The sequence below is a fragment of the Microcebus murinus genome, chromosome 16 (assembly GCF_040939455.1).
Source record: "Microcebus murinus isolate Inina chromosome 16, M.murinus_Inina_mat1.0, whole genome shotgun sequence".
Lineage (NCBI taxonomy): Eukaryota > Metazoa > Chordata > Mammalia > Primates > Cheirogaleidae > Microcebus > Microcebus murinus.
This window is the reverse complement of record NC_134119.1, coordinates 3,085,041-3,110,212: the sequence shown is the minus strand read 5'-3', so window position 1 is coordinate 3,110,212 and position 25,172 is coordinate 3,085,041. Positions and strand designations below refer to the sequence as shown.

General features: G+C 53.1%; 1 protein-coding gene across 1 annotated transcript in view; it reads left to right on the top strand.

The window, feature by feature from the left end:
* Nucleotides 1-20,399, top strand: part of CDH26 (cadherin 26) — a 46,298-nt gene extending 25,899 nt beyond the window's left edge. The window contains exons 9-18 of the mRNA XM_075993345.1: nucleotides 2,919-3,061; nucleotides 4,324-4,563; nucleotides 5,911-6,129; nucleotides 6,705-6,848; nucleotides 7,584-7,662; nucleotides 9,072-9,309; nucleotides 10,965-11,033; nucleotides 12,330-12,383; nucleotides 13,623-13,697; nucleotides 18,773-20,399. Coding sequence (XP_075849460.1) covers nucleotides 2,919-3,061; nucleotides 4,324-4,563; nucleotides 5,911-6,129; nucleotides 6,705-6,848; nucleotides 7,584-7,662; nucleotides 9,072-9,309; nucleotides 10,965-11,033; nucleotides 12,330-12,383; nucleotides 13,623-13,697; nucleotides 18,773-19,027 — 1,516 coding nt within the window. The 3' untranslated portion in view covers nucleotides 19,028-20,399. The remainder of the gene's footprint in view (nucleotides 1-2,918; nucleotides 3,062-4,323; nucleotides 4,564-5,910; nucleotides 6,130-6,704; nucleotides 6,849-7,583; nucleotides 7,663-9,071; nucleotides 9,310-10,964; nucleotides 11,034-12,329; nucleotides 12,384-13,622; nucleotides 13,698-18,772) is intronic.
* Nucleotides 20,400-25,172: the final 4,773 nt, after the last annotated feature.

Sequence of the window (25,172 nt, the reverse complement as noted above, 5' to 3'; positions counted from 1 at the left end):
TCCGTTATGAAAGCCCGAGAAGCCGCCAGGCGAATGCCCACCGGCCCAGGTTAAATGTCCTCTTGGCTCTGCAGCCTTCTCTGACCCCCCCAGGGGAAGTCACCTGCTCATCCCCTTTGCGCTTCCCATGGGCTTCTTTCCTTTTCTTTTCTTCATATTGGAATCATTTGTTCATATGTTTCTATCTCCCTCTTTACCAGAGGTTATAAAATGGCAGCCTTCTTGTTTCTGGGCAACAAGTGTTTTTTTTTTGTTGTTGTTTTTCTTTTTAAATTGTGATAAAATGCACATTATGTAAAATTTACTATTATAGCCATCTTTGACATTTAATTAAGTCAGTGGCACTAAACACATCTGCTATGGTTGTGTGACCATCACCACCGTCCACTTCCAGGACCCTTTCCGTCTTGCACAACTGAAACTCTGTCCCCGTCAAACACTAACTCCCCAACCGCCCCCTGCACCCCGGCACCCACCGCTCCACCTTCTGTCGCTGTGAATGTGACTGCTCTCGAGACTTCACACAGGCAGAATCATACAGCCTTTGCCTTCGTGCGTCTGGCTCATTTCACTTGACGTGGTGTCCTCAACGTTCATTCTGATGTGTGTAGCACGTGTCAGGATTTCCTTTCTTTTTAAGGATGAATATAAATATATACACACCGCACAGTCACATACATTGCATGCATTCACCACATTATTTTGGTCTATTCACCCATCTTTGGGTTGCTTGGTGGATTGTGTTTTTTTCTTTTTTTGAGACAGAGTCTCACTCTGTTCTCCCGGCTAGAGTGCTGTGGCGTCAGCCTAGCTCACAGCAACCTCAGACTCCTGGGCTCAAGCAATCCTCCTGCCTCAGCCTCCCGAGTAGCTGGGACTACAGGCATGCGCCACCATGCCCGGCTAATTTTTTCTATATATATTAGTTGGCCAATAAATTTCTTTCTATTTTTAATAGAGATGGGGGGGTCTCACTCTTGCTCAGGCTAGTTTCGAACTCCTGACCTCGAGCAATCCACCCGCCTCAGCCTCCCAGAGTGCTAGGATTACAGGCATGAGCCACCGCGCCCGGCCTAGTGGATTGTTTTTAAAAATGAAGTTGCCAGCGTTTGTAAAGAAGGCGATGATGTGTAACAGCTGCATTTTCTGCCTATTTGTGAAGGAGCAGGATGATTTGGACTGCTTGGGTCCCTATTACATGGGGCCATGATCACAGGGGCAGAGCAGGGCTCGTGGGTCATGCCCCTTCACCCCTAAGGCTCAGCAGGTGGCCTCAGTCCTCATTCCGCCAATGCCACTCATTTCTAGCACCTGCTTGGCCCCTGTCCACGCTCGAGTTTGGGATTCCTCCTTAGAGCCACGCTTCTCAGCGTACCTGTTGGGAAGGGCCAGATTTCTTTTTTCATTTCCAATGCATTATGGAGTGATCATTTTGCAAAACATAATGCAAATGAATGACTAGAAAATGTACTAGGAGGATACAGCGACACCTACGAGTGCAAGACTTTCTCAACACTTGCTCTTAATTCTTGCTGTTATCTCGCTGTGAGCAGCTAACCCAGAGCCCACAGACGGTGTCCGTATGTGCCCGCTGGTGCACGTTGAGTTAGCGCAGCTCTTCAGCTGTCGTTGTCAAACTACAGCGTGTGTCAGAATTTCTGGAGGGCTTGATAAAATGCAGCTTGCTAGGCCCCCTCCTGGAATTTCTGATTTAGAGGTTGGGGTGAGGACTGAGATTTGCTTTTCTAATAAGTTCCCAGGCGATGCTAATGATGCCAGGAGGGACCTCCCTTTGAGAACCACCGATGAGGAGCCCATGTCCACTTCCTTGCCGCCTTGCTGTCTCTTGAGTACGGCTGGCTTATAAGCAGGCCTCCGTATGTGTTTGGATTGCGCTGAAGTCAGGAACTAAACAGTCCCTTCACTTTAGCCTCAAATGTTGCTTTCTGCAGGGTGTGTGTCAAGTGTCTACTGTGGTGGGGTGGAGACTAGATCTGGTGAGCAGGTTTTGTTTAGCCTTGTTCTGCTCCGTTTGCATTGGCCGGAGTTAACTTTCATGCATGAACTTGGCCTGAGATAATCCACAGATGAACTGAGTTTCTCCCCCTGGTTTGTAAACATTGCCAAACCACACAGCGTTTCTAAGGAACTTCTGGAAGCTTCCATAAGAGGTGAAGCAGTGCACAAAAAAGCTTTGATCCTTTTAAAATCTGTGACCCACTGAATACAGGAGAGGGCTAGTTGTTGACCTTTTCGAAAGTGTTTTCCCAGACGATGAAGGGGAGACGTAGGGGGAAACGGCCCTTCTCCACGCTTTCTGGGGCCTGCACTTTTTCTGTTGCTTGCCTGAGCCCAGGAGGTCCCTACGGTGGGCCCCTCAGCAGGCGGCTGTGGGCGGCAATCTGGCAAGGTTCCAGTGAATGCCATCTGACGCTGACCGCTCTCACAAACCCTGGAGGGCTCGGCATGGCCACCCCTGAAAATGGGACCAGGTTACCCAGGCGTGGATCCTCTGGGCTCTGCTACAAAGCGCACACTCCAGGGCAGTAGAGTCCCGTGCCTCTGTGGCCGGGCAGGTTGGTTTTTAGCAGTGAGCTGCTGGCACCTGCAGTCCTTGCAGGCTGGTTCTCCTCCGGCACGAGCTGCTTCCCCAAGGCAGACACAGTTACGTCCAGCCCAACACGGAGGGAGATGTTAGGATTCCAGTGAACGTGGGCCTGACACCCTAATAGCGTCTTCCAGACTGTCGTCCCCTGCCTCCGTTAACATTCACGAACGCTCTTGCAGCAGCGTTAATTGCTCTTGGAATCTCCTAAATTACTTGGGATAGGAGTAGTAGTGTTTCTCTGGCATAGTTTGATTTTTCTCTTGATGTAAGTTTTTAATTTTAAAGATTGTGTGTGTTTTCCTTCTACCAGATACGAACTGGTCCGTGACCCAGCAGATTGGGTTGCCGTAGATGAAAACTCGGGAGCTGTCATCACCAGGGGGCCCATTGACCGAGAATCCCCTCACGTCAACGACAGCTTTTACACGATCGTCGTCCTCGCTGTGGACAGTGGTGAGCGCTTACCCAGCACTGGGGGGGAAAGTGCTCGTTCTTCCTTCCTGAGGGAGAATGACACCCGTGAGAGTCTTTCAGCATCACTGAGAAAAATATAAAAGAACCCTTGTTATCACTTCGCATCCATGCTGGGGATTATTTCCGATAATAATTCTTGAAATGGTTGACGAGGGACCAATACCATCCAAAGAGGGCAGTATTCCTTCAGAAGAGACAGCTACGCCAGCGAGGAAGCTGCAATCACGCCCGGCACCTTTTCATCTGTTCATGAGATAACTCTCTAGCTCTTTGCCAACGCCAGCGAAGTGCGGCCGATAAATATCTAGCACGGTTTCCCTGTACTCGGGGTGGCATGCAATGGGCTCAGGTAAATGGGACCGCGTGGGACAAATATGTCATAAACCAGGGTGGGTGGTTTTATGAGACTGTTTCAGTGCTTTTCTCTACAATTTCCCCAAGGATGAATTTTTAAATTCACCAAAACAAATTTGAATAAATGGAAAATTTCAAATGACTTTACAGTTGCATTTGGGGAAGTCTGTGAACTGAAAGGCAGGTTCCCAAGGATAGGTAACTCTATGTCCCACTTGCACAATTAGCTGGTTGAATGTTGGTTATGAAGACAGGGAACCTGTCCCTAATCAATATCATGGGAGGAGAAAGAAACTGGGGCTAATGTTCTAGGGTCCTATGATTCTGTTTTTGGATGTTTCCTTGATGGTTTCAAATTTTTTATTATAAACAAAATTTTGGATGATTATAGATTCACATGTAGTTTTAAGAAACTATATAGTGGATCCCAAGAATCCTTCGCCCAGTTTCCCCCAGTGGGAACACCTTGCAAACTGTGGTGCCACATCACAACCAGATGCAGCTGAGATCTGGAACATTCCCATCCCTGAAAGGACCCCTCGCATCACCCTTTTAGTGCCACGCCCACTTCCCTTTTGCCTCAACACCAGGCATGATTGACCTTTTCATTTATTTAACGATGTCACATTCTACCTCATTCTACAAACGATCCGAGGAGGCAAGTGTTCGAACTTACCCAGATATTCTGAGTTTTTATAAAAGCAGGAAAACAAATCCAGGGCATGCCAGTGAGGCTTATGAATTTGAAAGGTCAGCGGTCCCAATATTTCGGGGGAACGGTTCTTTCTTGAGAGACAGGGGTTGCTCATTCTCCTGGGCTCTGCGTGCACAAGGAATGCTTCTTCGGTAGATGAACAACTTCTCCCGGAATTCCCTCCCTTTACCAGGCGTCCCACCGCAGACGGGCACAGGGACCCTGATGCTCTTCCTGTCTGACGTCAATGACAACGCCCCAACTCTCCAGCCCGGCTCTCGCGACGTGGAGGTGTGTGAGTCTGCGGGGAACGAGCCCCTCCGCATCGAGGCAGACGATCCGGACCTGGAGCCCTACTCTGACCCGTTTACATTCGAGCTGGATGACACCGTGGGAAACGCAGAGGACATGTGGAGATTGGGGAAAAATTGGGGTGAGTGTGCCGGCCAGGGGTAAAGGGTTGGAAAATGACAGAGACCCAATTCAGACGGGCTCAGGCAAAAAAGGAATTTCCTAGCTTACTTGCATGAATAATTGAGAACATTTCAGGTAAACCTGCGTTCTGGCAGAGCTGGCTCTAGGTTCGCAGAGGACACCCTGGAGGTCCCCTTTCCACCCCTCGGCCCTGCCTTTGCCTGGGTTCCTTCCTTGTCAGGAAGCTGTCCTTGCAGAGCAGCAGTGGCTGCTGGGAGTCCGCGGGACACATCCTGGCACCTGGCAAGGAGGGCAGGCGCTTCCAGGGAAAGCTCCGGGACGGGTATCACTGCTTGGCTTGGGTCACCTGCCCTGCCAACCCTTATGGCCGGGACTCGGGAGGGCACACATGCTGGCTGGCTCCCAGCCCACACCTGGACATTGTTAAGGTCAGGGCTGAGCCCTCCTGACCCACATGGGCTGCGAGTTTGGGAAGGGCGGGCTCCTCCAAAGTGTTGTCAGAGGAGGACCGGAGGCCGAGTGGGGTGAAAGCAGCCGGCGACCACTGTCAGCCAGCATCCTCCTTGGTGCTTCCGTCGGTGGGGTCTGTGGAGTGCGGCACCTTTTCAGCTGGAACTGTGTGCTCATGTTGTAGTTCTAAGCATTTCACCTGGCCCCAAAGGAGGCCTGGTCGTTGCTCTTGGTTTCCAGCAGGATGTGGGGGATCTCTAAGCCCCGGGATGACATGGCTGATACAAGAGCCTGTTTGTCTGGGTGTCTGGGACTGAGCCACATAGGGGCTGTGTGATTAGGGTGGGGACTTCTGGTCACACAGTAGCAGGGGACCACTGGAGAGGCTGGAGCCTGAGGTCAACCACGTGGAAGGCCAACCGGGTTTCCTGACCCAGCCTCAGTAAGGGCCCTGGACCCCGAGGCTAAAGTGAGCTCCCCCAGGACACATACTCCATATGTGCTGTCACTCATGTTCTCCCTCCTGGCTTCCTGGGGAGAGGGTGACGGGAAGCTCTGTGTTCGGAAATCTTCCGGAATCTGCCCTGTGTGCTGCTTCCCTGGCCTGATTTTCAACTGAACCCTTTCCCCGTAGCAAACCGGAACCGCCGGTATGACAGCTTTCAGTGAGTCCTATGCGTGCTTCCGAAGCATCCCTGAGCCTGTGGGCGGTCCTGGGAACCCCTGAACTCGAGGCTGGCGTCAGAAGTGAGGGTGGTCTTGGGTCTGTCCCTCTAACCTTGCAGTTGGCTGACTTCGCACGGAGCCTCGGCCCACGCAGGGCGCTTAGTAAGTGCGCGTTGAGCAGATGAACAGATAAATGAGTTTGACGTGTGAATTCCTTTTCCCCTTGCAGGTCGGTCAGTTGAACTTTTCATGTCGAGAAGCCTCCCGCGTGGTGACTACTTGGTGCCGCTCGTCATTGCGGACAGACAGGGGGTCTCCCAGAAGCAGACCGTCCACGTGAGGATCTGCTCCTGCCCCAGTGGGATCATGTGTGCCGAACTCTCTCACGCAGGAGCGGAGCTCGTGAGGGCCCTGGCCCCAGTCTGTGCGGCATTCTCGGCCCTGGCAGGTCAGCGGTGGGCAGGGGCTGTCCTGGGACTGTGGCTCCTTTCCCCAGGCGTAGGCCAGGGTCATGGTGTTTGCTGGGGGGGGGGGGGGCGATGCCAGGATTGGTGGGAGGGCTTTGAGCATGACCTCTGGGTGCCCTTGGGCCCCTACACTCAGATCACGTGTGGCCACCTGGCCAGACACGATCGCCGGCTGGCAAAAGCACGTCTACTCAATAAGCAGTAATTTGTACAGCGGAACCCATAGCCAAAGGGTGGCCCTGGGTTTGTAACAACCCCAGGGACTGCAATGTATGGATGTCTAGGCTCCTGGGCTTGGCGAGGCTAATAAGGAAGCTAGTTTTTCCAAGAAATAGTGTAATATTACTGGCCAGGTAGAATTAATTAATTCAACAAACAGTTATCCAGCACCTACTCGTGCCCCCGAACTATGCAAAACTCTGCAGCGACACAGATGGCTAAGACACAGTTTGGCCTTGTCCGTTGCTGGTGAAGCTATGACTTCACAGAACGTGATCTTCTTGCAGCCTCTGCTGTGGGCAGGCTGGTCAATTCATCCCCCTTTGTCTCATCACAGTGGCTCTGCTGTTACTGCTGCGATGCTACTTTGCATTTCAACCCAGGAGGCGCAGATGCTCTCTGGACAGTGACACAGGCCAGCAGACCCTGATTGTGTATAACGACGAGAGCAAAGCCCCCTCGGCCCAGGTAGCGGGACGCAGTGCTCCTGTCTTGCAGCAATGAAGTCAGTAACACACGGCATACAGCACGTACTTCCTCACCCTTGCACACCCCCCCCCTTATTTCTTTACTCTAACTCGTATTTGAGTAACAAGTCAGAAAAGGATTCCTGCAAAAATTGTCCAACTCAACTAAATGGATTTATTGTTTCGGATCAGTGGTTCTCAACCATGGGCAATTTTGCCCTCTAGGGGGTATTTGGCAATGCCTGGAGACAATTTTGATTGTCACGGTTGGGGATGCCACTGGCATCTAGTGGGTTGAGACCGGGGCTGCTACCGCACATCCTACAACACACAAGACAGCCACAGAGATTTATCTGGCCTGTTGTCAAAAGTGCTGGGGTTGAGAAACCCGGCTCAGGGGAGCGGTGATTTTTGCCGGGTGGAGGTTCGCTAGATGGAATTGTGTTCTGCTCTCAGTTAAATGAGTCTGAGCTGGCTTCTGGCCCTGGCCTGGGGTAGAGCCTGGCAGAGCCCCCTCTGCTCACTGCTCTCGCAGGTGCAAGGCCTGCGTTCCGTTTCTGCCTTTGCACTTTTTTGGCTTCGTCAGGTGGAGCAAGTCATTTGACCCCACAGCCTCATCTGTGAACTGGATGATAAAGTCAACCCCGCAGCCAGACTGTGGGTCACAGATGGTGCCATAGCATCACTTACCTGGACTGACCGACCACACAGAGTAAGGGGCCGTGACCGCTGGTTCCTTAAACCTGCAGCTTCTGGGAAAGCCCGGCTTCATCTCAGCCGTCCCCGCAGCAGCCGGGCTGGGGAGAGGGGCGATGAGATGAGAGCCTGGTGAGCTCTCCTGTCCGTCTCCACCTGAACTGACAGTGGTTGATCTGAGAAATGAAAGCAAAGCAAAGGGCAAAAGGAAACAGGTCTTCCGCACACGGAGGATTCGGGTCACCCCATTTTACACCTCCGCCGTCGGTTTTGTCCTGGAAGGAAGAGACGTGTTAGAGCAGGACGCTTTAGGGGAAAGCGTCCAATTACCTTTGCTGTTCTGCTCAGGTAAACAGAGACTCTAAAGTGTATTCGGTGCTTGAAGAAGCTGGTGCTCCAGTGTGACTCCTAGGGTTCTGCCCGCTTTTGTCTCCCCTGCTGGTGAGAAGGCGGGAGGGAGGTAGCAGCCTCGGACCTGCTGTGTCACGCTCCGCAAGCTCTGGCTCGGGTTGCAGCCAGCACGGGAGAGGCTGGGGTGCCCTGGCTGCCTTCCCCGTGGGCAGGCGGGCAGCCGTCTCTGGGAAAGAGGAAGACGCCCCAGAAGCAGCGTGGGGAGGAAGGGGCCTTGGGCATTGCGGGGCTGAGACCGGGAGGCTGGAGGGGACGAGACAGCACTGGGCACAGACCAGCGGCGTCAGAGGGACAAGAGCCTCGCCCAGGGCAAGGGCATCTATCTGTTCTCTTCCTGATCCCAAACATCCTCCCCTGGTGTCGCCCGCCCACAGCAAGGGGCATGTCTCCTTTCCCGCCCTGAGAACCGGGATCTGCAAAACCTGTGTTTAGAGTCCAAACCTGTGATCATCTGTTACAGCATCCAATGGGCCCTTGGCTTTCATATATAAAGTCAGATTGATAGCGTTCTCTCTCTTAGGTTTATTGGACGGTTTAATCAAATAGCGCACGTAAGGTCCTGAGCATAGGGCAGGTCGCTCATGCAATACACGGTGGCTGCCAGTGCTGGCATCACTAGCAGCGGTTACTAATTATGTCTCTGTAACTATTAGCAAGTAAGGCCGCCTCACGGTACGCACGCTTAACCTGTCTAAACGTCTTACCTGAATATCCCAGCCCACACATGCATATCCCCTCACCAGGGACGTTCTCTGCTCTTGGGAAGGTGCCACCACTGGTTCCACCCACATTGTCACATTCCGCCACCTGATGACTACATAGACGCCTCCCGTACGTGGGAAGCTTGTGAGCTGTTGGCCAACACACATCCAGCACCCCTGAACACCTGGGTCCCTCGGTTGAGTGAGAAATGAACGAGACAATGCACAGAGCACCTCACAACAGTGGCGACCCCAAGAGCCACCACCACGAGCCTTAGCAGAAGACAAGCTTTTAGATTCTGAGGCCTCCTGACTCGAGAGTCTCTGACTATCCCCTTACACGAAACACTGAGCACGAGAGACGCAGCCTCCCAACCGGCAACTACCAAGGACAAACAGATGACGTCCCCTCTCCAACACGCCGCCCAGGTGTACAGGACGGGTGCCTGTCGCAGTCTCTCTCACTGCAGTTTCTCCTGCAGTGGCGTGGACTCAGTGTGTTTGGGGGAAGCGGCGTCCCTGGCTTTCCGGTTTCACTTCCGCCTTCCGTAATTTCAGCCGGTCGCCCTTCCTTCCCCGTGTTCCGCAGACGCAGTCAGACGTCCGGGGCCAGATGTGGGCTCTGCCGACACACACGGCCGTGGCGGGAGCCCGGCTGAGCGCTAAGGTAACATGCCACTTATGTGCTCCTTGACTTTATACAGTGGGGGGGGGGGCTTTGCTGCTGGTTTCCACGGCAGGGAACACCCTGCACGCCCCTCCCACCCCCACATCCAGGGAGGTCCCTCTGCAGGTCCCTTGCCAGCCCAGCCCCCGCCCGCAAAGCCCCGCGGTGCCCTCGTCCGGACGCCCCCTCGCCTCTCAGCGGCAGAGCTCCTTCCCCTCTGCCGCGGGGCCGGCAGAGACTCGGAGCTTCAAAGCCGTCTGTCCGGTGACCCCTCCAGGCCTCTTTTGCCATCTGCGACGCCACTTGCACTGGTGCGTTTTATAAACTATTTTTGTTTAGGTGGACTTGTGTCCAAATGAAGCACATTTATTCACATAGGATATTTTATATTTTAAATATAAATGAAAACAAGTTTTACTTCTATAAGGAGCAGGCAAGTGTGAAAACAGACACAGAAGCAATGCGACGCAATAGCTCCAGGTGGGTGGCGTTGCCTGCCAAAGGCTCAGGACCTCTCTGGGAAAGCAGGGCTGTGGAAGCCACGAGAGCAGGAGCGACACTTTCTCCTGGACGTCCTGAGAGTGTGGAAAAGGAATTAGAGGGGGAATAATTTTCTCACCATGCAATTCAATGTCATTGAAAACCCTGCTGCCCAACTGGCTAAATCTTCCCTTTCCTAAGTGGTGGGCATGCCCCACTTTGGACACAGAAAGTTAATCCAGGACTCCAGAAAATGACTGAGCAGGCTGCAGGCCAGGGCGGGCGCGGGGCAGGGCCCTGAGTATTTGCTCACTAACTCTTGCCCCGGGGAGGAGTCGCTGCAAAGACGTCTCCCGGCTGACGAGCCCTCTCTGTCCTCCTCTTACCCAGCCTGTGAGCTTCTGGAGGCCAGAGGTGCCGCCCTGAGGAGCAGGCCGTGCACTTTGCACCCACGACCCCGTGGAGTTCCCACCAGAACCCGCAGGCGTGGGGGCAGTCGTCCCTGTTTTACAGAGCAGGAAACCAAGGCCCACCGGCTTCTTTTTCTCAGAGAATCCAGTCTTTGGATTCTCTCTGCAGAGTCCTGAGAATGTGAGAACATCTATGGCGACTGGTTAAATGAACCGCCACTCACACGCTTTCCCTGAGTGGTCACATATGACTTACCGGGTAAACTGGTATTTTAAAACCTGCTGCAAACATGGAAATATCTTCCATGAAACCATTGCCAAGGTCCATTGCCTGTCTTATTTTCTTTGAAACTTTACTCCATCATGGAAGAGTCTCTGTTAGAATAATAGAAACCCAAAGCAAAAATCGCCCACAGTCCCGTCCCTGAATCTAAGCCGTTTTACTTGTGAGTGTCGCCTTGCAGATCTTGTCTTCGTGTCTGCTCGGTTTCCGGCACCTGCGTCTCATGCAGACTGTGAGAGCCTGCACGTCCGCGTCGTCACACCCGGCCACACCGTCCGTCCCACCGTGCTCCGCCGGTTTTCCTCGCGTCTCCCCACCTTTCCTTCCCGACTCCCACTCTCCCTCCCTCTCACCGGGCTAGCTTTTAATTGCCTGTGAGTCCCGGCGCAGGGGCAGGTGTGGAAGGTCACACGGCCCGCTCCTTTCTCGGCTGGTGGGAAATAAATGCATCTCTCTAGAGCAAGCCCTCGTTTCTCCCCTAGGGTCTCGGTGACCTGCCGCCGTCGCCAGCGGCTCCGTCAGACCGAGTGCGCCTCGCTCTGGGGACTCCGGTGAGTTGCGGGTGGTCGGTCACTCCCTGCTGCGGTCCTGTCACTAGTGACTGACGGCCGATTCCCTCAAGAGGGCCCTTCTGGAAGATTCTGCAATACTGTTATAAGGAACACATAGTCAATGGCAATCTGAGAAGTGGGGCTTTTCCAATCGACCATCTTTCCATCTGTCCAACTAGCTATTATTAGTATTATGACGGTTGGTGGCTGCTGTATTAAGAGTTTTTGTTTGATAGCCCTGGTCGAATAGACACGTCTAGAATACCCACAGTTAGATGTTTCTGCTCGTGCCCATCTAAGGGCGCCAGAGACGATCTATAAGGTCGAGAGCACGTGACTTTGACGCTTACCAAACTCCCGCTGAGGGATTTCGTAGTCCCTGATAAATGGAGCCCCAAATTCCCCACTCTGCCTATAGATTCTAGAACTATGGCTTTGCTGTCTGAAATGATTTTTCTGAAGTAATTTTAGACTCACAGAAGTTGCAAAATAGCATGGAGAGTTCCCGTGGACCCTGCCCCAGTCCCCCCAGGATAATGTCTCACATAACCTTGCCGTATTAGCAAAACCAGAAAAGTGACTGTGGCGTAACACTGTCAATGCAGGTATCAAACACAGACCTCTCTTGGACTTCACCAGTTTAACTGGCTATGATTTTAACAAAAATGTACTTTTCAGATGTAGAATTAAAAGAGGTCACAGTCCAAAGAGCCTTGGTATCACATTCAACTTTTAGGAGGGAAAACTCTAAATATGAATTTGAGATCTCTGTAAATGTGTGTCTTTGCTCAGGCTGCATCAGAGCAAAAATGTGCTGTTGTCTGCACAGAGATGATCCCACAGACCCGCCACTGAAGGGCTTGTGCATGGGTGGGCACGGCCCTCTGGCCCTGGCAGGACCAGCTGCAGGGACGGAGGACTGGTGCCGTGCCAGTCTTCTTGCACCAGGCCCTGAAAGTTACGTAGCTGGGTCTGGGTCTTAGGGGTGGATGTGTGTCACTCACACCTGTTGCAGTCATGGTCACGGCAGAAAGGAAGTCTTGCCGGGCACTTGGGGACCCAAGGCAGAGGTTGTAAATCCAATATTCCCATGCTCCCTCTCCACAAATCAACTATGTAATATAAAACCCGTACACGGGTTTCTGCCGTGTATGCCTACGCTGCTCTCATTAGAACGGCGATACCTTTGATACAGAAATGAAAAGCAATATGACTGTGACAATTTCTAGGCATGTATTTGCATCCTTTGGCATTTTATATGAAACCGACAAACACTTCATCCTTCTTAAATTTAAGGGTTGTGTCGTGCTCTTTGAGCCAAGAGGAGTGGAAAACAAACACTCTACTCCCGTAAGTATAGATGTAGATGTTACCATGAAGAGAATTACCTTATTGTCCTGTCTAATAGCTGCAGAAAGCCCTGAAAACTGGAAATTTGGCAGGGAAGAGGTGTAGTGTAAAATAGGCCCCAAATCCAAACAAACTAACGGAGGAGTGAACATGGAACAGATTAGAAGTGGCTAAGGCTCAGCTCTCTGGAGACTTGGAGGTGTGGGAGTTCTTCCGTCCCTGGCAAATTCCTCCTGTGCCTCAGTTGCTGAGAGCTGGGTCAGAGGCTGCGTGTCTTCTGCTTTGCCCCTTTGCAGACGTGCAGAAGTGTGGAGCTAAGCAGGTCTGAGACATCGTCTAGTCCATTTTTTTTCCCTAAATATTTTTAGCAGTAGAATTCTTCTTTTCAGATGAGTTCCTACAAAGAAGTCTATTGCCAGTAAAACAGGTAACAGTGGCTTTTTCCTACTACCAGTTTTGTTTGCATTGACATTCATAACATATACCTATTACCAAAATAGCCAACAAAAATAGTGATTCTGATGAAAATGAAAAAAAAAAAAGGATGTTATCTTAGCACCTAAATTTGTTGCCTCACATTTTCAACTTGGTTTTTCAAGTATCAAGAAAATTTTGATGTGCACCGACAAGAAATTCCAAATGGTAACAGTTTTCAAGTAGTACAATTTATGATGTTAGGATTCTCTTTGGTTAATCAAACATGGGGCAAAAGGCTTCATCCACATTTCATAAAAGCAAGTTAACGCAGCATCGCAATGAACACATTGGGGTAGGGGGGCTCAAAAGGATGTATACCATTTTTATTATATCATAAAAATAATATTATTGAAATAATTTGTAAATAATTAAAATAAAGTTCAGATACTCTTGCTGAAGTATCTTTGAGGGGTCGTAGGAGATGTAGTCTGACACCAGCAGCCGTGTCCAGAGAGGCCAGAGAGGGGCCGGGACGCTCTCTCAGCCACGCCGGAGCCACGTGTAGCGTGGAGTGAGGACTTAAAGTTGGCTCCAGGCAAAACTGGCCCCGAGGCTGCCTCGGGACGGGGCCAGGCTGGAGACAGACGTGCGTCTTCCTCCAGCCCGGCACGAGCCACCTGCTGACCAGGGAGCGTCGGGTGAGGGACCTGGTGGCGCAGAGTCCGGGTCTGCAGCGTTTCCTCCGAGAGGCGCACGGGGGTGGGGTGGGGGAAGGGACAGGGCTCCTCAGCGGTGCGAGGGTTCTACTGGTTTGCTTTGCAGGTCTACCCGGGTGGCGCGGTGCCCAGGCGACGGCTGGCCCCGGTGGGAGGAAGGATCGCAGAGATGCTGCGTCAGGTAGGGAGGGCGCCCCCCCCCCATCCTGTGCGTGGGCGGCTGGTTCTGGGTCCCCACGGCCCCAGGCTTGACCGGGGACTCTTCCTCCTAAATCACTGTGCTAGCTCAGGCTGCCACAACAAAATACTATCGACTGGGTGACTTACAAAACAGAAATCCATTGCCTCGCAGATCTGGAGGCTGGAAGTCCGAGATCAGGGCCAGGTTCCGGTGAGGGCCCTCTTTCTGGCTCGCAGACGGCCGCCTTCTTGCTGTGTCCTCACGTGGCGGGGAGAGAGAGACAGACCAAGCTCTCGGGTGTCTCTCCTTGTTAGGACACGGATCCCATCATGAGGACCGCACATTGACGGCCATATCTAAACCTAGTTATCTCCCGAAGGCCCCATCTCCAAATACCCATCACATTAGGGTTAGGGCTTCAACACGTGAATTTGGGGTTCAGGGGAGGTCGCAGTTCGGTCCATAACAATCACATTCGTGGGAATCCTCCTTCTAGGGCTGCTCTGCAGAGCCCAACTCAGGGGTCTTTTTCTGCAAAGTAGTGAAAGATGTGGTCGGACTGTGCAGAAGGGGCTTATCGGGCAAGACTTTGGTGCCAGACGTATCCTGGAAGGTTCCTCAGCGTGGCCACCGGGTTTGCGTGGCCAGAGCTGGGCAAACCCATGGGCAGGTTTATGGAAGGAGCCAAGCGGGTCCCCACGCTGGAGTGTCAGAGGCTCTGCGTGTCCCCACGCAGAGGGAGGGACGCACAGAGAAGCGGCACCGGCGGTGTGAGCCTAAGGAGCCACATGAGTTGTAGGAAGCGGGGACTCAGACCCATGAAATAATAAGCATGGAAGGAATGTGTAATGGGGCAGTCTCTGTCCGACGAGACCTTCTGCTTGGCAAACACACGCACAACACTCACTTCGTTCCAGACTTTGTTCTGAGTGCTTGACAGACATTAACTCTCAGTCCTCACATCAACCCGCTGGGGCAGGTACTGTCATACCCCTTTTTGTAAAATGAGAAAACCCAGGAGCAAAGACCTCAGGTCACCTGTCCAAGGTCACAGCTGTGGAAAGTGCTAGATGTGGGGCTCAGACGCAGGCAGTTAAGTCCCAGGGCCTGGGCACTCGAGGGCTCTTTGCAAAGCCGTCGGCCCAGGCTCAGCTCTGTGGCCCCCCCATTAGTGGCCTGGGGTGCTCATCAGAGCCTCTGATTTGGGGTCATGGGACCCTGATTGCGGACGTGCCTGGGTGTCCCCTGCTCTGGCTGTCAGAGTAGACGACAGGACAGACAGGTCCACAGGCACTGTGGCCTGGGAGGGGAGCCCAGACAGTGTCAGGGTGTGGAGTCACCTCCTGGGATCCCCCCAGGGTCAGCTCCCCCTGGATGCCATCGCAGTCCCCAGGGTGGGAGCTCCAGCTCCACACCTCAGTGACAGCCCTGGCTGTCCAGAGTCCTGCAGAATGGCTGATGCCTCATGGCTGCTGTGAGACACACAAATGTTCTCTCCAAGACCAGAGGCTGCCCGAGAGCCAGACTCGCCAGGCTCCCGGGGAGGGGCTGTGCGCCCATGGGTGGGGCTGCAGGATGCTGGTCCACCAGGCCCCGGTCGCTGGTGAGGAAGGCAAGGAGGGAGCCGCAGGGACGGATCTGTCCGTGCATCTGTCCCTGAGCAGACAGCAACCTGCGTGAGGGCAGGCCTGTGTCGTTACTGGTGCACGACACACGGTCACTGAAGCAGGAGTGGATGCAAGAGCCTTTCTTCACTGCAGCCCGAGGAGGTTACAGATCCGGAAAGGGAGGCTCGCAGAGGTGCCCCAAGTGGGAAAGCCAGTGGGGGAGGGGGCAGAGCCGGAGCTGGGGCGCAGGTTGGCCGACTCCAGGCCGGCCCACCTGATCAGTGAGCGATACTAGGGAAGTCTCTTCTCTCTGGGCCTTAAATTTCCACCTATGAAGTAGGGAAGGGACAGTCCACTGCATTCTCAGGGATGACGTTGTGCACACGTGAGACCATGTGGCTACATGCAGGACATGGCGGTCCTGACGTGGTGTCTGGCTCACTCGTTGTCACGCGTGCACACGCAGAACTCCTGCCAAGTAGAGCGCGTGGACGGGGTGCAGGTCCCATCCAGGGGGCAGCAGGGGAAGGCTGCGTGGTGGCCAAGGATCCCCCCACCCCGCCCTGTGCCAGGCAGGAGCTTTACTCAGGGAGAGCTCCGAGCTCTGCGCTTGGTGGTGTGAGAGGAGGAAAAACCGGATTAGAAGGCGCAGCTCTTTCCCCGAGAGCCCGCTGGCCTGGCTGGCGGTTTCTGATGAATTATTGATCTCACGCAGCTTCTGCTGGATCACGGCGCAGAAACCCGCTGCTCTGCCGTCGGCCTGGGGCGGGGCAAGGTTGGGTCCCGGCAGCCCAGACCCGCTGCAGAGTCTACGAGGCTCTGCACACGCCAGGCCTGTGGTGAGTTGCCCAGTCGGCTTCTCTGCAGGACGCGCCAGGACTCCCAGCGCCCTGGCTGGGGCTGCATTTTTGCTTATTAGCTGGGAAGAGCTTCCCTTGCTCCCCAGCCCAGCACCCCATGCCATGTGGTCACGGGGTCATATGGTGACTGCAGACCCAGGCAGTAAGTGGGTGCACAGGTGCGTGGTCCTACCCTTACCTGTGGACACCTGACATGTCATGGGCACAGGGCTGGGACACGCTGTTTGCCGCTAAACGGAGGGCCCAGGAAGGGCCCCTTCTGCGGCCTGGGGCCAGGTGGACATGGTTGCTGCCAGACCCAGTGGAGGAGGCTGGGGGCTGGGGAGCCGAGTGGTCCCCTCTCAGTGGGGACAGGCATGGAGTCTTGGGGACCCCTCGGCTGCACTTCCCAGGCCTCCCCCACCTCCCACTTGGGGTTCTGAGCCCTCAGATCCCGACTGTCTTCGCGCTCCACGTGAGTCCCTGCCCAGGAATCCAGGCAGCTAGTGATGGGTTAGAGGGTCCCACCAAACCCACTCCCGCCAAGGCTGGTAGAACTGGGGTCAGAATCACACCCTCAGGGATGTTAGAAGGGAAACAGGCCAACGCTGCCCTCCCTTCCTTCCTGCCTTCCACCAACACACTGAGTCGCTCCGGACAGGAAAATGCAGAAAAGTCTTCCTCGATGCACCTTGGGCCCTGAATGATGAGCTGGAGTTTGCCGAGTGGAGTGGAGGTTGGCAGGTGGGGCCGGTCATTCACGGAGAAGGGGACAGCAGGTGCAGCGGCCAGGAGGACAGTCTGGAGGGGACATGCAGACATGAGGGTAGGAAGACGGCCCTGCAGGTGGCAGGGTCCGCACCCTGTGGGGCTGGAGTGTGACTGGGCAGGCGGGGAGATGCAGGAACAGACCTGAGGCTCAGAAAGTGTCTCCGGCGCTTGTGAGCAGGGTGGGCGAGAGGCAGGAGGGGGCGGGGAGAGGCGGGGAGGGGGGAGAAGTCATAACCCCGCATGACAGTGGCTCCCGTCTCTGTGACGTCACGGTTCAGGTGGGTGTCCGGGAGCCTTCCAAGCGGGAGGCAGCGCCGGGCTCGGTCCGCCTCGTGGCTCTGCCACCGTTAGAACCTGGAGACGTGGCTGGAGGATGGCAAGGAGAGAGCAGAGGCTCTCGGGGAGGCCGACAGGCTGGGTCAGTGGCCGGACGTTCACTGTTCTTCAGCTGTGCTCGGTCACGTGACACTGGTGACTGACAGGCGGGAGACGGGACCCTGCCGGGTGCCCAGGAAAAGCAAGAAGTGAGTTTGGTTAACTCCTGGCCACTCTCCACCCCACGCTGGAGATAAGGACTTGACCTAAGGCGTTGGCCGCGGGGCTGGAGAAGAGGGGACTGGGAGGTGACCGGGAGTGCGGCCGAGTGTCTCGGGGTCGGTGGGGACAACAAGAGGTTTCGAGCTTGAACAGCCGGGCTGTTGGGGGCGTCCCGATGCGAGCCGGGCTGGAGTTTCACAGACTTCAGTCTTTCTCCTACCGCCGTCACGATCTCGTCTTGAGCCACTTCCTGCCGTTTCCCGGATGCCTTTCTGTGCAGCGGCTCACGTTTAAGAATGGACGTGTTGCTTTACCGTCAGCTAAACAACGGTGTTTGTGAAATCCCGGAGACAGTGTGCTTGTCATTGTGTTAAAATGCACCTTAAAATGGCTGTCTATTAAATAAATAGGTGTCCCGATACCATCCCAAGTCATCCCGTATGGCAGGGGCCAGAACACTTCCTGTGAAGGGCTAAGTCCCCGCAGGGCCGGGCGGTCCCGGCAGGGCAGCTCTGCCTCTGCAGCAGGAGGGCCATGTCCGGGCTATGTTCCCATGGAACTTGCAGCAGGGGTGCTGGCTGGACTGGCCCCCCCGGCTGTCACAGGGTCTGCAGACTGCCCTGCAGGACACTGAGGGAGGGGAGGCAGAAGGAGGGGAAGCAGGTTGCAGGAGAATGAGGATTTTCAAGGATGCTGAGTCTGAGGTCCCTGTGCACGTCCTTGTGGAGCTGCCCAATGGTCAGCTGGAATTCCGGCTCTGGATGTGACCGCCGAGAGTGTCCTAGGTGGTGACGGTGATTGGGACATCGTCACTGGTTAGGGGACAGGTGAAGCCATGGCTGGAGCATTCGCCTGGGAAACCAGAGAGCAGTGGTTTGGGGAGCGATGGGGGTGGAAGGGTGCGAGAGTGGTGACCACCCCTCCTCGGAAGGAAGCCATGATGTGCGAGCAGAGTTGACACAGAAAGGAGGGGACAGTTGTCCTAAAGGAGGATCCAGGGGGAGGCCCAGGCTGGGAGGTGTCCAGGGCACAGGAGGGCAGGGGGACCCCAAAGAGTGGATCTGCCAGAGGGCGGAGGAGGCGGGACGCCTGCCCCACACCTGGGACGGCTACCACCCAAGCCATCACAGTCCCTTCCAGAGATTAGCCGGAGACGGACGGGGGTCTCTTCCTCCCCGGCCCGAGTCCCGTCTCAGAGTCTGTAGACCAGCCTGTGACGGCCGGGCGTGGGGTCCCGCCACGGAGGGCGAGTCCTCGGATCACACCCAGGGAAAGCTGAGTCGGAGCCCGCGCTGACCTTCCCTCTCCCGCCTCCCCGCAGAAGCTCCGCGGAGTGGACGCGCGGGAGGACGACACGGACTGCCAGCCACGCGCCTACCTGGAGGAGGGGAGGAGCGCGGGAGCCCCGTCCCTCAGCTCCCCGGCCGTCTCGGAGCAGGGGCTGCCGCCCGACCTGCTGGACGGCTTGGGGTGGAAAGCTGCCGCGCTTGCAGACACGGATGCAGAGCGAGGCGTCTCTTCCTCAGACGGTGCCTATTTCGGAGAGCTGGCGCCATTCGCGGAGGGCCGTCGCTAGCCACTCTTCTGGGATTTTTTTTTTTTTTCTGCCTGTGTTCTTATTTTTAATGACTTCCCAGTCCTAGGATGAGGACGAACGATTAGTCCGGTTTAAATGCTTTGATATTCTCGGGCCGGCCGTCTTGAGCCAAAGCAGAACAGCAGGTGATACTTCAGTAAAATTTGACTGGCCGGATTTTCGGAACAAATTTGAATTTAGTTGGATTATCCTTTGCTTCCCTTAGCAGCCCAGCTCTGAGGGTGGATGAGTGTAATCTGTAGATTTCCCGGCTCTCTGGCAATGCAGGGAAATGTAAAAAATGGATTTAAAAGGTTATTTACTTTCCCCAAATTATGATTCTGCTTCAGTGGAAGTGAAAAAAAAATGGTGAATAGGGAAATGTTTTCTAGAACATTCATAATCAGTATTTTTAGTGATCTTTTTTTTTAAAAAAAATACTGGTCCCTTTTCACTTTTGGATTAGATAGATAAAACATGTTCTCTCAAGGGAAATGATTATGTTTAGAACATTATAAGCAGTCCATGCTTTCTTTAAAAAAGGAGGAATAGACATAATTTAACTTGTATTATGTAAGTAAAAGAATTTAGGAGACTTTGAATGAATATGTTCTGATTACATTTTTATCTTATGCAAAACCGCAAACTGTAATTGGTTTTTCCTTGTCCACTTACTGCCAGTGTGAGTTGCAACGGGTGGTCTTTTTTTAAAGTCTTAAAATTTTTTCTATAGTAGGACGTGTGCCCCATAAGTAGTTTTCTTGTTTGAATAATAGATAAGAGTGAGTCTGACTAAGCAAAGTTTAAGATGCTACCAGGACCCTTTAATGTGTATGTTGGATATCTGAAAGTTTACGGCCAAATCTAAAAACTTTTATGTAATTAGCCAGCATTCTCTTCTCTGGCGGTCCTCTCTTGTGCCTCAGGATTAATCAAGAGAAACACGTTTGCTGTTGTTACATATCAACGGGGAGTTTCAGCCGGAGTTAAAACTTTCCCCTTCTTTCTGAAGAAGCTGTACAAATACCTACTTTCGGATATTGACTGTATGTAGTTACTTCATTCATTCTCTAGCGCTCTGGGCCAACTAACCGATAAAGAAGAAAACCCGCATCTAGAGCATCAGAGTATCCGAATCTGACACATGAGTGTGTAGAACAGCTGTGCTCATACTGGCATGGTTCAGAGCAGAGTCTAAGACTTTTTCTGGGTAATTCAGGATAAAAGTAAGTTTTTAGAAAAATATACTCCTAAGTCCGAATTGTTGGCAGAGGCCAGTTTGGTGGTTATTAGACCTTCCAGATTGGCCTTATCACCATGGGCAGATCTTGCCCACTGTCTGTACTTATAAATAAAGTTTTATTGGCACTCGGCCTTGCTCATTAGCTTAGGTATTGCCTATGGCTGTGTTGGTGCAGCAGCAGCAGAGCTGAGCAGTCCCAGCAGAGACTGCATGGCCCACGCTTTACAGAAAAAGTGTGGTCAACCTCTTCCTGAAGGCATTCTTTTTGGGAACTCCACATCCTGTCAAACATTAAGATGTAGCCATACCCTGCGTTAAACACAAACACATTGCCATGTGCATTTTGAAAGGTTTTAAGTAAGTTTGCTTCTGACTATGATAACTCATTGAACTTACTACTGGCTGTGAAACCTTGGCAGTTATTGTGCTTGTTTGAGAATTCTTGCATTATGAGACACTCTCCAACAAATTTTTTAAAAAGTAATAAAATACTTGTGAAATATTCATAAACACCAAATTTAACAATTAAGGAGAAGAACAAAATGTTGTATTTTGCAGCTATTTAATTAGACATTTATTAATTTTGATTTTGGGGGAGGTTTTATGATTATATTTGAAAGCCAATAATTTTTATTTTTTTCAGATCTTGACCATTTTAATAGGCCTCAGGCTTTGGGGTTATAGCGTCCATAACCCTATACATAACCCTGTAAATGGAAAAAATGTCTGTATTGGCATCTTCATGAAGTATATGATACTTCAGCCTGTCCCTTTAGATGCAAGTTTACATCACACATTATCACCTTCTCCAACGAACATCTGCAGGAAACATTCCTGGATATTGGCTGGTTCCCCCGACAAGTTCTTTCTCAAGTCTCTATATGTGCTTTAAAAAGGTTTCCACTGAAAACGTCAGCACTAGGAGGTTTTGGTGACACTTGCTAGCCTCCAGTGGAATTAACACATACTCATGAATTAAGCCAGTTCTTGCTAATGGCAATGAAGGGGTGATAAAACAGACACAGTAAATATTTCCAGGGAAAATGTGATTTTATTAAGAACATTAACCTCTAAATTACTTAGCGATCCAAAGATCGCTTCAGTCTCAGAAGTTAAATATTTACTTTGCATTTCATCAATTTTGGTTTTCATGTGCAGTAACAATCTCGTTGGTTTTATAGAGCTTTTCATCCGAGATGTTTGTCTTGCTTACTTTTATGATTTACTGAACAGAAGACATCTCGTTTGTTAAACTTTCCTTTTCCCGAGTGAAACGCTGACCGGGGAGACCTCGTTTCATGTCCTCATGAAGTAGACTAGCAACTGTCCCCTCCAAGATGACCTGTGGCAGCAGGCAAGGAAATGCAGACGGTGCCAGGTGGGGGACGCTCTGAGACTGTCCCCCGCCATCGGGAACTCTTTCTGTGTGGCAGAGAGTGCAAAGCTTGTCGAGTTTTCGCCTCCTCTGAAATGCATGTGTCCGGGGCCAAACGCATCTGCCATGAAGGAGGAGGAGGATAAGGAATTCTAGAGCTGCAAAAACATAGTCTTGTAACTTTTCCCAACACAGACACACGGGCCCTGGAAATTGATGTGAGAATGAGGCCGCAGAGAGTGCTGATTGCTCTAATATGAGTTACCTTCTCGTCCTCCATAAAAGAACCCTGACTTTTTGCTGTGCACAGGTGGCCCCAAATGGGAGTGACGTTTCCCATCCTCCGTGGCAGCTGGGTAAGGCCGTGTGTCTAAATTCTGGCAACGTCCTGGAAGTGTCCCGGAAGTGTCCTCGAAGCGTGGAGATGTGTCCATCTTCTCCCCCTCTTCTCCAGGGCATGAGGATGTGACGGCCGGAGCTGGGGCAGCCATCCTGCGTGTTACCATCAGAGCCGATACATGGTGTGGCAACAGGGTAGAAGGGACAGTGGTCCCTGACACCACAGACCTCCACTCCATCCCTGGACCACCTTACTCTAGGTGCAAAACAGGGGAGGATTAAATGTGGCCGAATCTAATCTTACACAAAACACAGGACCAAAGGGAGTGAGCTACAAGTAGCAGGACTTAAGCATGTGGCATCGGCTTAATGGATGTGTTCAGGTGGCAGAGACTCAAATATTGTGGGCTAGAGAGCCGGCCACCCTTGTTATATAGAAACAAAGCATTTGAAAAAAAGGCCCATGTTGTTTTTTTGAAAAGCGGCCCATGTCCTGAACAAGCATTGAAGTAGGAAATGGCAGGAGAGATTCATAATAGAGAAAAGTACCAGCTGCCTCTCACTGCTCGTAGCAGCCATGCACAAGCGAGAGCTGGACTTGGGCTACTGCTGGCCGGAGCCCGAGCAGGAATGAGAGGGACGGCCGCTGTGCTAATGGAGCCGCTCTCCGCCTGCAGCCTGCGATCCACGCCGACTGAGAGCTCGGTAATTTGGAGCCTTGCAGGGTTGAAAGAAGCACCTGCTGCGTCTCTCAAACTGCATGGGTCACAGGAACAGTTTCTGCAAACAGCGGACTTGGCAGAAAATAAAGCTAGTGCTGCCTGCCGTCCTCCCATTTGGAGCTTTGTGTCACAAGTCATCTTAAGGGTGTGGCCTTTCCAGCCACGCCCGCCCGTTGCCTCTGACGGCTCAAGGTGGGCGCCCTCACGCTGAGAGAGGCGGAGCGGGAACAGCACGGAGGAGGCCCCCGAGGAAGGAAAGGGCCAGAATCTTCAGTGCTATAAACTGCGTCTTTGCAGACAGAGCTCGCTGTTTCGAAACAAGTAGGTCTGAAATCTTTCTGGTTTTGGAAAAACAGTTTTGCCAAAGAAACCACAAGCCTGGTGCACAAAAGGCTGTGAGGATTTAAGCCCGGAGCAGTAGCTGGGAGCACCGGCCTAAAAAGAACAAGAAGCAATCTGCGGAAACCGTGCAGCCCGGGAAAGCACGCCTCGGATGCCACATGGGGGGCGGCAGGGCAGATGCAGCGGGGAAGACCCCCCCAGGATCGCGAGGTCGGGGCTGTGACTCTGAGGCTGCGGAGGGAGGCTCTGCCCTTCCCGCCACTTGGCACCTGCTCGCCCGTCTGGGCGGTGACAGGTGTTTGTCAGCCTCGAGCTCCCGCGTGGGAGTTTTTATTGCCGCTATCTTGTTCTGACTCATCTCCCTCATGTTGGGCGTATGGAGAACAAATAACTTATTATTTAGTTAGTAGGTTGTCAACGCCCGACAGCCTCATCCGAGCCTCCTGCGGGGGCCTGTGCTCCGCCCGGCGTCCTGCACGCTGAGCCGGATGCCAGGAGGGGACGGGGCCTTCCTGGGGGCAGGAGGCGAGTGCGTTCCGCGTGCGGGAAGGAAGGCACGCACGCCGCCCGCCCTCCCCTCCCGGCATCCCTTCTCTCCTTCCTCCTAAGAAACAAAACCTCTGAATTTAGCCAGGCGACGGCTTTCCCAAACAGAAACTGCATTTCCCAGCCTTCCTTGAACTCCATGCGACCTGGTGGCTAAGTTCTGGCCGGCGGGGCTGACGTTGCCGCGGCGGAAGTGGACGTTAGTGCAAGTTCCAAGAAGCGTCCCTTGGAGGGCGGGCCTGCCTTTCTCTGTCCCCACTTCCTCTTCCTGCAGGGCGGTGCAGGTGAGAAAGCAAGTGGACTGTGAGGACAGCTGGGAAGGGAGCCGGCCTGCAGGGGAAAAACGTGATGGAAGGAGCTTGAATCCCTTACCCCCGCGGGGCAGAGAGCCTGCGTGACCGCACTCGTATTTCCTGCGGCCGCACGGAGTCCTGTCATTCGTAGCCAAACTCAGCACCAATTAACCCAAGTCACGTGGCCTAAAAAATAAGACAATATGTAGAAAAACCATTGACATATAAATGTGTGCTATGCTTCAGAGCAATGACCTTGATGAGTTAAATTTGTGCATCGAATGGATTTTTTCCATTATCTTCTAACAAATATTGTGCGAGGAATGGGTTGCACACTGATGCCATGCTGCATTATTGCTTACTATTATTTCTGAAATTCTTCTCAAGAATGGCTGTCACTGCCCTGTGGCACGTCCTTCCAACTATCACCCCCGTTTTTTGCTCCTGGTCACACAGTGTCATTTGGAGCTTGGCTTTTGTTCCTGGTCATACAATGTCATTTGGAGCTTGGATTTGGTTTTTGGAAACTGCCAGAAGGCATTCAGGGCCTTGCTGGGTGAGCAGGTGAGCGACCAGCCTCAGTGGTACCAACCGGGCCGGGGGCAGGTGTGCAGAGGAGAGTCGGGGCTCACAGCCTGAGTCCAGGGCGATCCAAAGTGCACCCGTGAAAGGTTTGGACCTTGGGCACCCCTGTTTTAAATGACTGTCAGACGGGCTCAGAGAAGAAATACTGGGCAGCGGAGTGAGTGTCTGTCTAGACCGCCGGCCTGGGCCAGCCGGCCGGTCCCCAGCACCTGCCTGCCGAGCGCTCACTCCAGGCTGACGTGTGCTTTTCACCAAAGCACCTTTAAGCCGCTGCTCGAAGGAGTCTGCAAATAGAATAAGATAATTAGGAGCTGCTCGCTCCTGATCGCAATGGCCCTGGTGTAGACAGAATGAGTGCGTCGAATGCTTTCAAACCACGTAAATGAACCTGCATGTGCGAAACACTGTTCCTTTATAAGAAATCTTCAGAGTTAGCATCAGCGGAGCCCTACGCCAGGCGCCAGGCCACACTGGGACACGAGGCCCAAAGGATGGGTCCTTCTGAGTGAGGATCTATTTGGGGGTGAAGTCCCACACATCACTGCTGCCTCACCCCACGCGTGGGGAGTTTGCCACTGTGCGGGGCTTTCTGGCCTGTCTCCCCTTGGATGGCAGAATGGTGAAGCTGTCCCACGGTCCCTGAGCCCTCTTATTCACGCTCTGACCTGGCACTGCAGAGTGAGCAACAAGCCGGCTTTAA